Raw genomic sequence first — 14,205 nt, forward strand, 5'->3', positions numbered from 1 at the left:
CTGCATCTAATTGCATTTCATGTTACAGGTTTACTCAGATGAATTTCACTTCTCTGAAGCATATTTTTAGAATGTGAAAATGGCCATGCTAGTAAATTATCTTAGAACGGAAGAAGGAACCAAGTTCACTTAGAAAGTGTGTATGCTGCCCCTCCAACTTTATTGAGGTGGCTTGCAAAGGAAGGGAGCCCCCCCCCCAAAAAAAAACCCCCACAGAAGCAACAAAAAGAATAAAATAAGCCAAGGCCTAAAACAACTATCATAAGCCTCTTGTGGCGCAGAGTGGTAAGACAGCCGTCTGAAAGCTTTGCCCATGAGGCTGGGAGTTCAATCCCAGCAGCCGGCTCAAGGTTGACTCAGCCTTCCATCCTTCCGAGGTCGGTAAAATGAGTAACCAGCTTGCTGGGGGGTAAACGGTAATGACTGGGGAAGGCCCTGGCAAACCACCCCGTATTGAGTCTGCCATGAAAACGCTGGAGGGCGTCACCCCAAGGGTCAGACATGACTCGGTGCTAGCACAGGAAAACAACTATCAACAGATTTCAGGCTAGAAGACACCACAAACAGTCAAACACCTGGGTAAAAAGAAATGCTTCATTATTATATTTTATTATATTATATTTTATTTTATTTATATACCACCCTTCCAGTGAAGCCAGGTCAGAGCGATGTAAAACATTTAAATATACAACAGTACAATTGAAACCATTCAGTTAAATTAAAATTAAATCAAAATCTTAAAATCTCATGTTAAAATCATATCAAAAAAGTGTCAAAAACAGTATCAGCATCAACAAGCAGGTGGAATATAGCATTGAGGTCTCCCTGAGCTAGACTTTAGTTTGGGGGAGGCTTTGCTGCGGGGGGGGGGGCAGTAGATGTTATTTGAGTTCACTGGCCCCAACCAAAAGCCTGGAAGAAGAGCTCTACCTTACAGGCCCTGTGAAAAGGTATAAGTTCCCTCAGGGCCCAGATCTGCTCTGGGAGCTCATCCCACCAGATGGGAGCCAGGACAGAAAATGTCCTGGCTCTGGTTGGGGCCAGAAGTATTTCTCTGGGGCCAGAGACCGCCAACTGATTGGAAGTTGAAGAGCGGAATGCTCTTTGTGGGGTATAGAGAGGCAGTCTCTCAGAGTTGCGTAGCCCATGAATCTTCTTATGGGTAAGTACCAATACCTTAAACTTGATTTGGAATTCAACCAGAGACCAGTGCAGCTGGCCAGAGCACAAACAAAATATGATATCTCCAAGATGTTTCTGTGAGGACTCTGGCCATTGCGTTCTGGACCAGTAGCAGTTTCTGCAGCAAGGATAGGGGCAGGCCTGATAAGGGCAGCCCTGCATAGAGTGAATTACGGAAGTCCAATCTAGAGGTGATAGTTGCATGGAAAACTGTGGCTAGATGTTCTATGGCCATGTAGGGTGCTAGTAGTTTGGCTTGGGTGTAAACTGCACGGAGCTTTTATTCCAACCCCAGATTGATTCAGTCCCTGCCCACTACACAGAATGTGATTTCTGTTTGGATTTGGGGTGATTTAAAATTTTCTTCTGCAGCAAGAAGGATTGATCTGGAGTGACCCTACCTTTATTGTGCGATATCTTCTTGTTGTTGTTAGGTGCGAAGTTGTGTCCGACCCATCACAACCCCATGGACAATGTTCCTCCAGGCCTTCCTGTCCTCTACCATTCCCCGGAGTCCATGTAAGTTTGCACCTACTGCTTCAGTGACTCCATCCAGCCACCTCATTCTCTGTCATCCCCTTCTTCTTTTGCCCTCGATCGCTCCCAGCATTAGGCTCTTCTCCAGGGAGTCCTTCCTTCTCATGAGGTGGCCAAAGTATTTGCGTTTCATCTTCAGGATCTGGCCTTCTAAGGAGCAGTCAGGGCTGATCTCCTCTAGGACTGACCGGTTTGTTTGCCTTGCAGTCCAAGGGACTCGCAAGAGTCTTTTCCAGCACCGGAGTTCAAAAGCCTGAATTCTTTGACGCTCGGACTTCCTTATGGTACAACTTTCGCAGCCATACATTGCAACTGGGAAGACCATAGCCTTGACTAAACGCACTTTTGTTGGCAGGGTGATGTCTCTGCTTTTTAGGATGCTTTCTAGATTTGCCATAGCTTTCCTCCCCAGGAGCAAGTGTCTTTTAATTTCTTTGCTGCAGTCCCCATCTGCAGTGATCTTGGAGCCCAAAAAAAAAATCTGTCACTATCTCCATTTCTTCCCCATCTATTTGCCAGGAATTGAGAGGGCCGGATGCCATGATCTTTGTTTTCTTGATGTTAAGTTTCAAGCCAACTTTTGCACTCTCCTCCTTCACCCGCATCAATAGGCTCTTTAGTTCCTCTTCACCTTCTGCTATTAGAGTGCTATTATATCTGCTATTATATCTGCATATCTGAGGTTGTTGATATTTCTCCCTGCAATCTTGATCCCAATTTGTGACTCCTCTAATCCCGCCTTTCTTATGATGTGCTCCGCATACAAGTTAAATAGGCAAGGCGACAGACAGTATACAGCCTTGCTAAACTCCTTTCTCAATTTTGAACCAATCAGTGATTCCATGTTCAGTTCTCACTGTTGCTTCTTGACCTGCATATAAGTTTCTCAAGAGACAAATAAGATGCTCTGGTATTCCCATCTCTTTAAGAACTTGCCACAATTTGTTGTGCTCCACACAATCAAAGGCTTTAGCATAGTCAATGAAGCGGAAGTAGATGTTCTTCTGGAACTCTCTAGCTTTCTCCATGATCCAGCGTATGTTGGCAATTTGATCTCTAGTTCCTCTGCCTCTTCGAAATCCTGCCTGTGCTTCTGGAAGTTCTTGGTCCACATATTGCCGGAGCCTAGCTTGTAAAATTTTGAGCATAACTTTGCTAGCATGAGAAATGAGTGCAATGGTGTGGTAGTTTGAACATTCTTTGGCATTGCCCTTCTTTGGGATTGGAATGTAAACTGACCTTTTCCAATCCCGTGGTCATTGTTGAGTTTGCGATATCTTAGAGTGCATTTAACCCTCAATATTTAAAGGCTGTTTTGAATCTGGGCTCTCCTCCGTAGTAGAGGACCCATGATTGGCCACAGGTGGTCATGTGACAAACTTGCCTTAAAGGAGAAGCCCCTAATTTCTCTCAACTTCTGTCGGTCCTGGATTTTTTCTCCCTTCTCTGCCTTTTTCAATCTTCTCCCACCCCCCCTCATCCCCTCTAATAAAAGAAAGGCTCCCTGCTTGGCTCCTCTCCTCCCACCCTTCAAGAAAAGAAACAAAGAGGCTTGGCTCCCCCCCCTTCTGAACTACCCTAACCACGTGCAAAACTCTTTCCTGTTTCAATGGGGGGAGGAGAGGAATATCAGAGTTCAAAGCAATCTGAATTTAACAGGATTGACAATGGAATAAATAAAGTAAGTGCAGACTCTGCCTTGGTGAAGGTGGAAGAATGCCAGCTGTGCTCCTTGTGCTTCCATAGATAGGTTGCTAGGGGGTGTCGGATCCTGCAGAGCATTCAGGATCTGTGCATAAGTGTAGGTAAAATATTTTTTGAAGGTAAAAACATTTCCTTATTAAGTTATCTCCATTCTACAGAAGTGTATGTAGGCTGTTGCGTGACAAAGGGAGAAGGAAGCAGGAAAAGGGAAAAGCCTCTAGGGGTTTTCAGGAAATCAAAAGAGAAAATAGTGGTGGAGGGAGAAAATGAGACGCCTCCCATCAGGCCTTGTGGATTCCCGCTTGTACATTTTATTTCAGAGGATGAGAAATTATGATGATTTAATAAGAGAGTAACAAAGCCGTGTTAAAAGCCCAGTTCCATTCATACCACTTTCTCTTTGCATATTAAGAGACAGTGAGATTGCTTGTAAGTCCCAGTGGTGCTGACACAATGCTGCACTGCAAACACCCAAAGTAACCAGAAATGGTTTTGTAACTGGGCAGTTTTTATTCTATATTGGATGTTGGCCATCATGCCAGCCCAAAAGTGGGTAGAGAAGGTTCTTTGTGTGTGTGTTCATCCTATGCGCTGTACCTTGAAGTAAGGGCACTGGGACTTACTCTCCTGAAAATCTGCAGAGGTTTGCTGTTTTCCTCCATTAAGGCTTCTAATTTTGTTTGTTTTGCTGTGGGCGTGTTTCAGGAATTTCTAACAATTAGCGACAAGGTTTCAGTGTTCAGCGAGATCAGAAAAAAGTTCCCCTGAGTCTACTGCAGATTACTGCATATACATAAAGAATCATTGTTTGGCCATCTCTCCTAGGAAAGAGCCACAGTGCTCACTCTGCGTTCTTGGTGGCTGGCATCAACCTCGGAAGGGTGCTGCCCTCTGCTGAGTCAGCCTTCTAAAAGCAATCGTATGAGGCCTGTGGCCCAATCACACCCAGCTGCAGGGGCCAATCCCTGTCTCTTTAGTCCTTTTCTCAGAGTTAAAAAAGGGACAAAAACAAGGACAGCTTCTTACTAAAATTTTGGTGGCTTTTCCCCCTCAGCGTGCAAGGAATTAGGTGAGAAAAGACCAGACTACTTTCATTTGCAGGTTACATTGAAGCAGAAGAGGCACAACAGCATGACTGTCAGCTCTCCCATTATAACTTCCCTAAATATTTTCATTTGGCAATTTCTTCTTACCCGAAAGAGGGTTTAATCAGTGATGCTCCCATCCACTCCTCACAGTTCAGCCATGCTTGTGCTCTGTGGGTTTCAAGAGGAGTGAGGGCACTGTCCCAATGAGGGGTAAAGCGGCTCTTGCTTCAGCTTGCTCGTAACAGGGGCACGAGTCCTGCATTGGCAGAAGGCTCACTGGCATTATAAGGGCCCTTCTTCGCTGTCAACAGTGATTGCACACTCACACATCTAACATGAGATGACACCAAATCTGGAGAAGTAGCCGACACCTCAGAAAATATAGAGTTCAACAATCTGAAGATGCTGGAAAAAAGCAGGCAAATGAGAACAAGATGCAATTCAGTAAGGAGAAATGCAGAGTTCTACATCTGGGTCACACAAATGAGAAGCAGGCATGCTGGATGGGAGATACACTTCTGGGTAGCAGAGTGTGCGAATGAGATCTTGGGGTACTCATGGACTGTAAGCTAAATATGAGCAGACAGTGTGATGCAGTGGTCAAGAAGGTAAATGCAGTCGGCCTGTATCAACAAGAGGCATCACATCAGAATTGCAAGATGTCATAGTCCTGCTGTATACAATATACCAGGAGTAGTCAAACTGGGGCCCTCCAGATGTCCATGGACTACAATTCCCATGAGCCACTGCCAGCATTTGCTGGCAGGGGCTCATGGGAATTGTAGTCCATGGACATCTGGAGGGCCCCAGTTTGACTACCCCTGCAATATACAATACAAAGAAAAAGCACTGTGAAACACCACATTCTTTCATATCTTTTACCAAAATGATCCATTGAAATCCTGCGGGAACATAGTGAAACAATATTTGATTAGAGTAGTAAAGATTGTAGTAAAGATTGTGATGACATGGCGGCCATGGGACATGGCAACTTGCTGGCGACATGGCAGCAACATAAACCTGCTCCGTCAAAATCTTTTCCAAGCTGCTATAGTCAAATAACTAATACTCATGTAAATTCAGAATCAAAAAGTGTGACATTCAAATGCAATGACCTATATAAGTCACCAAATAATAGATACTAATAATCATGAAATCCACAAGCTAAGTTTAAATGTTCACATTTCTGCAAAGAACATCGAACACCGTAAGACACATGGCCCAGTTGTCAGCATTCTAGTCAGTATTCTGGCCTGCATGTGCTAAAGAGAATTCCGACCACACTCTAAAGCCATCACTAGTTTAACTCATACGCTTCAGCCATGCGTCTCTCTTGACTGTCTGGAAATCAGTACTGCTGATGATCTTTAAAACTAACCTGTCAATTAATAGTTTCCTTGTTATTTACATATCATTTCTGCCTCAGTGGTGATGCCCGTGATCTATTTGCTCACTGCAAAACTTATGTCCTGCAGCAAACTCAAGAACATCTTGTAATGGGGATGGGGGTGGGGTGGCGGGAAGGCTTATGGTATAAAACAAACCTGGGTCCCTAAAATCATAAGAGGCTGCTTGAGTCCTCTCAGCTGCTAGGAAAGGCTTGTCACAGTGAGAAAGGCAGAACACAAAAAAGTAAAGAATTCAATTGTGGAGAAAGCCCAGCAGCCTAGTTTTAGAAGCTTTATCTCGTAGGATAGCCTGGCTGAGCCCTGCCTGCGTGCCCTTAATGCCTCTTTATTTGCAGTCCTTAAAGTTCATTGCAGTGATTGTCCTCCATCTCTGGTTGGGCAGGCTGTGCTCTGAGTTGTATTTCAAAACACCATCTTCTATTCTAACCGACCCCATACACTCACAGACAGCACCAGGGTATTATCCTCTCCCTCTGTCCATCAGTGGAACTGGAGCTTTGAAACAAATGCCCCTCTGTCTATGGTATCAGTGCTCCACCAGGAAGGTGTCTATAAAAAATGAACTCAAACATTTATGTTTCTCAGAAACCACAATAAGAAAACAAAGATTTACTATTATGAAGACCAATAAAGATCAATTTACAATCAGATATTTAAAATGTCTAAAGGGCTTGAAAAATAACAAGAATATCTGGCTTTACAGTAGACAGAATCCTACCTGCTTTTCTCCTTTATTGTACTTATTTTTCTCCCCCACTGTAGAGAGCTAGCTTGGTGTAGTGGGGACTTCTAATCTAGCAAGCCAGATTTGATTCCGTGCTCTGTCACATGCAACCGGCTGGGTGACCTTGGACTCACCACAACATTGATAAAGCTGTTCTGACCGAACAGTAATATCAGAGATCTCTCAGCCTCACCTTCCTCACAGGGTGTCTGTTGTTGAGAGAGGAAAGGAAAGGCAAATGTAAGCCACTTTGAGACTCCTTCGGGTAGAGAAAAGTGGCATTTCTTCTTCCTCTTCTTCCTCTTCCTCCTCCTCCCTGTCTCCATATAGCTTAGGGGTTCCCAGTATGGGTGGTACACCCTCCCAGGGGTGCTTGAAGTATCTGGAGGGGACAGTGAGGAATTTAGGGGCAGTTGGGGGGCAGCAGTCTGACTCTTCCTGCTGTGACTGCAATTTCCTAGCAAGAAATGTTCCAAGGTGGTTTGCCATGGTCTGCCTCTGGGTAGTAGCGATCCTGGACTTCCTTGGTGGTCTCCCATCCCAGTGAGAGGGTGGAAAAGCTTTCTCCTGCTTGCTCTTGGCCATGGGAGTCTCCACAGCATTTCTCCTTCCCTCCCTCCCTCTCCCATGGCAGACCCAAAGTAGCTTTTACAAATGACTCTTCCAAACATATATTTCTCCCCAGGCTAAAATATGACCACTGCACAACAAAAAGAAGTGTAGGTAATATAGTATATTTTGAATTTGCAGTAAACTGAACACCAGGAAAGATGGGGGGGGGGCACTAAGGATGTAGTCTGGGAGCCAAGGAGGTAGGAGCCTGAAAATGTTTGGGAACCATTGGTATAGCTTATAAGACCTGTGAGTTTCAGCTTCCTGGGCATAGCCCTTTTGACAGTAAAATGGGCATCCTTTCCCTCCTAGGTGAGCAGAAAAGCTGATCCATCCCAATATTTTCCTTACTGGGGCTCATAACAGCTGGAGAGGGGGAAGGTTTCTGCTGGGGAAGTACGTTGGGAAAGGGGTTAAACTTCCCTGTCCTGCTAGAAAAGCATCCTTGGTCCCAATCAGCTGCCTCCCTCAGTACTTTTTACTGTGAAACTGCATGTTGGGAGGCCTGAAGACTTCTGTATGGCAAAAGGTTTTCTTGTTGCTGATGTATCTTGCCACTATCTTCAAAAGATAATTGTGGTGGAAAGAGTAGTGATAAGCGTTGTAAAAAGCCAGGTATCATGTGGCTGTTTGTACACACATGTGTATCAATGGTCCTCTTGGTGACTGTACTTATTCTCTCAGTGCCTGGATTTTTTTCATTGAGTAGGAATAAAGTAGAATTCTCAGTAGAATTCATTTGAACTGACACTAGGTAATGTCCTCTGCTTGCTCTTTATCGTTGTGAAGGTGCGCACAGAGGAATTTGGTGTTCTGGTGAACAAACCATGTTGTGCATAATGAAGACCCATCCATTCTGACCCCATAGGATGGGGCCAGGACCTTTCCCCCAAGGCCAGAAGAGGTGAGAGAAGCAAGCTGGGTTCTGTTGGGGTTATCATAGGGATCCACAGGGAGGACAACATATTGGAGTCCTGGCCCAGATCAAGGCAGCAAGTCCAGACAAGAGGAGAGCAGACAGGTGAATAACGACCAGCATGCAGGCTCCCAGCCACCCCAACCACACTCACCCATGCCACCGAGAACCAGGAATGATGAGGACAATCAGGAAGGGAAAAGGGGCCAGTTCTGGCCAAGCAACAGCACGAGAGCAGAGCTAAGCAGTCTGGCCATGCCTATCCTGTGGGAAGAGCTTTCAAGATAGAAGACCACTGGACCAAGGAGGGGGTTGGGCTAGGAAACCTTACTACTGCCCTGGGGAGGGCCAAATAAAGGAAATGGTGGATTATAAAAGGAGGTGCCAAGCCAGGGAGGCGGTGGACAATGTGGTAGTGAGGGCTAGTTACACATTCATGGCAGTGTGGCGAAGTTATCTGACTAGACCCATTCTGAGGCTTCTGAGGACAAAATGGCAGGGGGCACCAGCCCAAGGGTGGCAGGCATGAATGAAAAATCCCTCACAAGAATGATGTGGCATCATGAAGCTCGTGGTTTGGGTTTAAATCTTTAGGTTTCTGACTGAATCATTGTCAAAATAATTTTTCCTCTGTTTGAAATGCTGATCCCTTGGGTATCGTCAAGAAAAGAATGGCAGTCAGGCACTTCATGAGCATACAAACCCTTTTGGCTTCTCACCCAGTAAAAAAAAAAGGTTTCCAGAATCATAACAGGCAATGAATGAGCTGTCACTCATAAAGATAAGCACTGAAACTAAGATAATTGTGCATGTTATATCATCAGATAACAATTTGCCCTCTAGTCATTTTCCTGGTTTGATTAAGGTGGTTATTAAGCCATAAGCCTGGCTTGACTGTGGCTGTTAGTTTACTAAGTGACAATGTTATCAGCTGAGCAGGAGACCAACAGCAACAAAAAAAACCCTCAGACTTTTTGTGTGTGCAACACATAGCAGAGAGAGAGAGAGAGAGAGAGAGAGAGAGAGAGAGAGAGAGAGAGAGAGAGAGAGAGAGAGAGTTTTGTGAACAAGTGAACTTTGCATTGCCACCTGTACATTGCTCAGTTTTTATCTTTTTAAGAACTCTCATAACTCTTTTCCAGGGTATCGTCTTCTAACTCCTTTTAAGTTAGTAGTGCTCTACCTTTTTAAAGCAGGACCCATTTTTACATTTTCTATACTTTGTTGTGAACCTCTTCTAAACTTAGTGTCATTGACAGGACCTGTGTGCAATGCAATGCCATACAGCTCCCCCCCCCTCACCTTTCCTGGCCAACTCAAAATGTAGATCAATGTAGATCATTGGTAGGGGTGGAATGTGCTGTCAAGTCTCAGGCAATGTATGGTGGCCCCATAGGGTTCCCCAGGCTAGAGGGGTCCAGAGGTGGTTTGCCATTGCCTGCCTCTATGTAATGACCCTTATATTCCTTGGAGGTCTCCCATCCAAGTGCTAGCCAGGGCTGGCCTTGCTTAGTTTCTGAGATCTGCATATTTTGTTTGTTTCATGCTTAGCATTTACAAATGTATGGGTGTGGGACCTGTAAGCAGCATCTTATGTTCCTCTCCCCCAATATTTCCTTTCCCCTTTCCTGAAAGGCTATATCTTCACCCTTCCTGCTTCTTTCTCTCCTTCTCACCCACCAGTCAACCCACCCAACTCATGTGTCCCAATCGTTGGCTATTTATATTACCTCTTTATTTCATTTATACCTACTTTTATCTCCAATATGGATTCAGAACAACTTGCATCATTCTCTTCCCCCTAATCCATTTTATTATCACAACAACCTTGTGAGGTAGGTTAGGCTGAGAGTTCTCCAGATCCTAATCTGAAACTCCACCCATTATCCCTCAATGGTTTTGAAGGCATACTTAAGGTGACCACCTCAACAGCCACTGCTAGTCTTAATTGTGCTTGTCTATCTGCTCATAATATAGCATAAAAGAGAAAGAAGGCTTCCCTGGGGGGTGGGATGCTTGCAAAGGCAGCCAGGTACAGCTGGGATTCAGATAGTATCTGATTGTTCTCCTTCCCTGGTTTAATTTCCTGGACAGCTCCCTTGTCTAATATTGCACACTATGCATTATTACCATAAATGGATTTTGTATATTCCTGGTCTCCAAATTCTTCCTGTTTAAGTTAAATAATGAAATTCAGTAGTACACAGGATTGGTTTGAGCTGGCAGTACGAGACTCTTCTTACAACTGCCACAGACTGAAGCATAGTTTTGACGAGACTCTGGGCATGTTAAGAGCCCACGCAGAGTTCGACGCAGCTAACATGCTATTTAAATCAGGTGAGTGAGTAGTGCCAGTGAGGGTGAACCCTAGGACAGGGGTAGTCAACCTGTGGTCCTCCAGATGTTCATGGACTACAATACCCACGATCCCCTGCCAGCCAACGCTGGCAGGGGCTCCTGGGAATTGTAGTCCCTGAGCATCTGGAGGACCACAGGTTGACTACCCCTGCCCTAGGGCATAAGCCCCCTTTTGATGCTGCACATGTAGGGCCGAGGACTGTCAGTTGTTACCTGTTGTTACATGACTGTGACTTGAGGGAACTCGGACCAGATCTTTTTTCCATGGAAAATCATCTGTTTGAAGAGGGCTGTTATGGAAAAAATAAAAACCTGGAGTCTACAAGGAGCATGTTGTCTGCTCTATGTAAATTCAGAATGTAAAAATAGTCCACAGGCAAAAAAAAAAGAAAAGAAAAAAGAAAAAGAATGAAAAAAAAGATTCCTTTGACTGGGGCAAATATTTGCTATGAACGCGTGTCCCGTTTTCCTGCCTTCTGCTCTCCAGTTAGGTGGCCAGCACACAGTGTTCTTGTCAGAAACAAAAGGCATCCTTGTCTAGCCTATTGCATATTTTCTCATTCAGAGAACAGGGACATGAAGGAGTTTCAGTGTCACTTGGATTAAGGTAATTATTTGACGAATGTGTTTATTCTGTTGGCTGTTTTGCATTACCATGGCAAGCCTTTGCCAGGTTTTGTTCATCCACGAATTCATGAGCCTTAGAATTCATGGAGGCCACTGTAAGAACAGATACAATTGCCTGATAGTGGTGATGGAAGGACAAAATGTTACTTGAACTAAAATAGCTTCTCTGCAGCAACTAGCTCTTCCGTGCCCTGCTCTTAGTCTCTAAAGCTGCTTGCCATGTGAATGCTCCCAATTTGCACAGATCACTTTCACGCTGCCGCCACCTGCCACTGGTTGCTTGCTTCCAACCATTCTTCCTGCTGACAACCCCACTTATGCTTCCCTCCCTGCCAATAGCAGGCAATTCCACTTCTCCTGGCTGGGCTTTGTGAAAGGGAATATTTCATGACACTCTGGTCCCATGGTAGCATTTCAGTTTCAGGCTCCACGTTCTACGTTATTTGGTACGGTTTTTAAAATGTAAGTTGATTTTCACAATACTGTTTGCTAATATTCTCATTGTTGACATTTATCTATCTGTCTGTCTGTCTGCTTGATATTTGTATACCACCCTCCCCAAAGGCTCAGGGCGGTTCATATAAAACAGAACAGAAACAATACAGATAACTTAGATTAACAATAATGAATGATGTGAAACAACAAGCAACATGGAACCGTAGAAAAATTAAACATTGAAGTAACTCAATCTGATAGCCCAGTGGGTTGGGCGGAACTGCAGTGGGTGCTGTAGGAGGGAGCTCAGGAGGAGGGCCCTTGGGAAGTGATGGTACAGGTTGACCTCAACCAAATGCCTGGTGGAGGAGCTCCCTTTTGCAGGCCCTGCAGAACTGTTCAAGTTCCATCAGGGCCCTGATCTCCTCTGGGAGCTCGTTCTACCAGGTGGGGGCCAAGATGGAGAAAGCTCTGGCCCTGGTTGAGGCCAAGTGATCTTCCCTTGGGCCAGGGATCACCAAGAAGTTGGAATTGCTAGACCGTAAGGCTCTTTGGGGGGTGTAAGCAGTGAGGTGATCCCTCAGGTACACTGGGCCCAGACCGCTTATTTAGATAGGAGAATGTAGGGGAACATTCCATGACAATATGGTGCCATTTCAGTTTCAGGTTACAATCTTTCTGTTACTTGGAGTAATCCAGGCTTTCTCAACCAGGGTTTTGTAAAATGCTGGGGTTTCTTGAGAGTCCTGGAAGGGTTTCCTGAATGGGTGGGAGTTTACACACACACACACAAATTGTTAACATTTACTGGTGATATATGACCATATATGGTGATATGACCACACCTCCCAAAATGGCCAATGATGGGCCTGGAGGGGCTGGGAAGGGGAGGGGGTCCAGGTGGTCCTGTACACAGCTATGCTTCCCAACAATATTGTGCACAATTGTGCCACTTCTAGGGTTTCTGAAAGCCTGAAGAATGTTTCAGGATTTCCCAACAGTAAAAAAGCTGAGAACTTGTGCCACTTCTAGGGTGTAATTTTTTTAAAATTGACCCCTCAGAACCTAATCTTTCAAAATGGACCTCCATAATCAGGTGTTAATGAGCAGTTTTTCATTAACATCATCCTTGTTAAATCTTCTCAGCTAGAAGAGTCTTGCATCATTTTGCGGCTAGAAACAGTGTGAATCAAACGACCAATGTTCAAGTAGCATGGCCAGAATGGGGAAAAAATCATTTAAATAATGTGATTTTATGCAGCATTATGTGGTCATCGTCTTCTTTAAAACATGAAAAAATATCCACAGAGAATTGTCCCCTTTTATGGTAAAAACACAGCTAGTGCATCTGGCACAGATGTTCAGAAATGTTCAGTTTTCGGCTTAATTAGCATAAGACGCTATTTGGAAGATCAAATTATGTCTCCTTTAATCTCTAGGAAAATAAATGGGCCAGAACGTCATGTACTTTTGCTTCCTGAACATTCCACCGAAAGAGGCATGGAGGGAAAACGGTGGAGCCAGATGACCCGCTGCTCTTTTTGTTGCCATCGGCCAAGCTGCTGCTCCTTCTGGGGTGGGTAAATGACATTGAGGCAGCACATGCAAGAAGGGATGACTTTGGGGAGCAAAACTGTCTCGACTGTGAAAACTGTATGGGGATTAGCAATTAAATGATTTGTCAAAGAGACACTATTTAGCTGCAAGGGTTACTTTATTAAGGAAAAGGAAGGCATAGGGAGAGAAAGTAACATTAGTCTTCCTTACATGGTCTGTCCATGAACAGGTTTGACTTCTGCTGGGGAAAACTGAAAGGTACCCATTTTCTCTCAACTAGAGGCTTGGGCAGGACTTTGCCAGCAAGAAAATGACAGGAGAGGTAGGAGTGGTTTAAGGACCCTTTGGCTGAAGGCGAGAGAATTAACATCTAGCCCATCCCAAAGATGTTTTTGCCCATTACTGAGCTGCTTGCTTAGATCATGGGTGGCTCTAAGCATGGACAACTGGCAGGGGCTCATGGGAATTGTAGTCCATTAACATCTGGAGAGGCACAGTTTGGCTACCCCTGTTTTAGATAGTGTCTGTAATAGCTGGGGAAGAAATCCCACCTATTTCCTGGCTGATTGCTAACAGTAGCCAGGATTGGTCCAAAAACCACACAAGGGCTTCTCTCAGTCAGCAATGAGTTGTATAAATGAACCTTTAACATCAATTTAATTGTGCTTTGGGTGATCTCAGTTGGATGTTTGTCATTCTTGTTGTGTATTGTTTGACAGGCTCCCTTCTGTCTTTAGAGAATACATTTTAATTCTGTGTTTCAAGGATTGTTTTGTATGCCACTTTGAGTTCGGTTTCAGGATTAAAGTGAAATTTAAACTATTTAACTTAAATTAGCTTGAAATGAACTGATTCCATTACCTGATTTGGAAGCAGATTTGAGGTATGAAGGATCTATTGCAAGGGAAGGCTTATTGGGAATAAGAAATACTGTGAGGAATGTGGCACCATATCAACCCTGTTTACAGAGGTTAAGATCGCTAAACTCCATCGGAATGGGACACACCTTTTCAGCAGCAGCTGTTTGTCTTATCAGACATTCTCAGCCACATGTCC

At 44.5% G+C, this 14,205-nt stretch overlaps 1 protein-coding gene across 1 annotated transcript in view; it reads left to right on the forward strand.

Moving 5' to 3' along the window:
• The window catches only part of LOC143841200 (uncharacterized), a 101,707-nt gene that overhangs the window by 37,145 nt on the left and 50,357 nt on the right, over positions 1 to 14,205 (forward strand). Inside the window, exons 5-6 of the mRNA XM_077345201.1 lie at positions 1,617 to 1,701; positions 13,032 to 13,168. Coding sequence (XP_077201316.1) covers positions 1,617 to 1,701; positions 13,032 to 13,168 — 222 coding nt within the window. The remainder of the gene's footprint in view (positions 1 to 1,616; positions 1,702 to 13,031; positions 13,169 to 14,205) is intronic.

This window comes from Paroedura picta, chromosome 7, assembly GCF_049243985.1.
Source record: "Paroedura picta isolate Pp20150507F chromosome 7, Ppicta_v3.0, whole genome shotgun sequence".
Taxonomy (NCBI): domain Eukaryota; kingdom Metazoa; phylum Chordata; class Lepidosauria; order Squamata; family Gekkonidae; genus Paroedura; species Paroedura picta.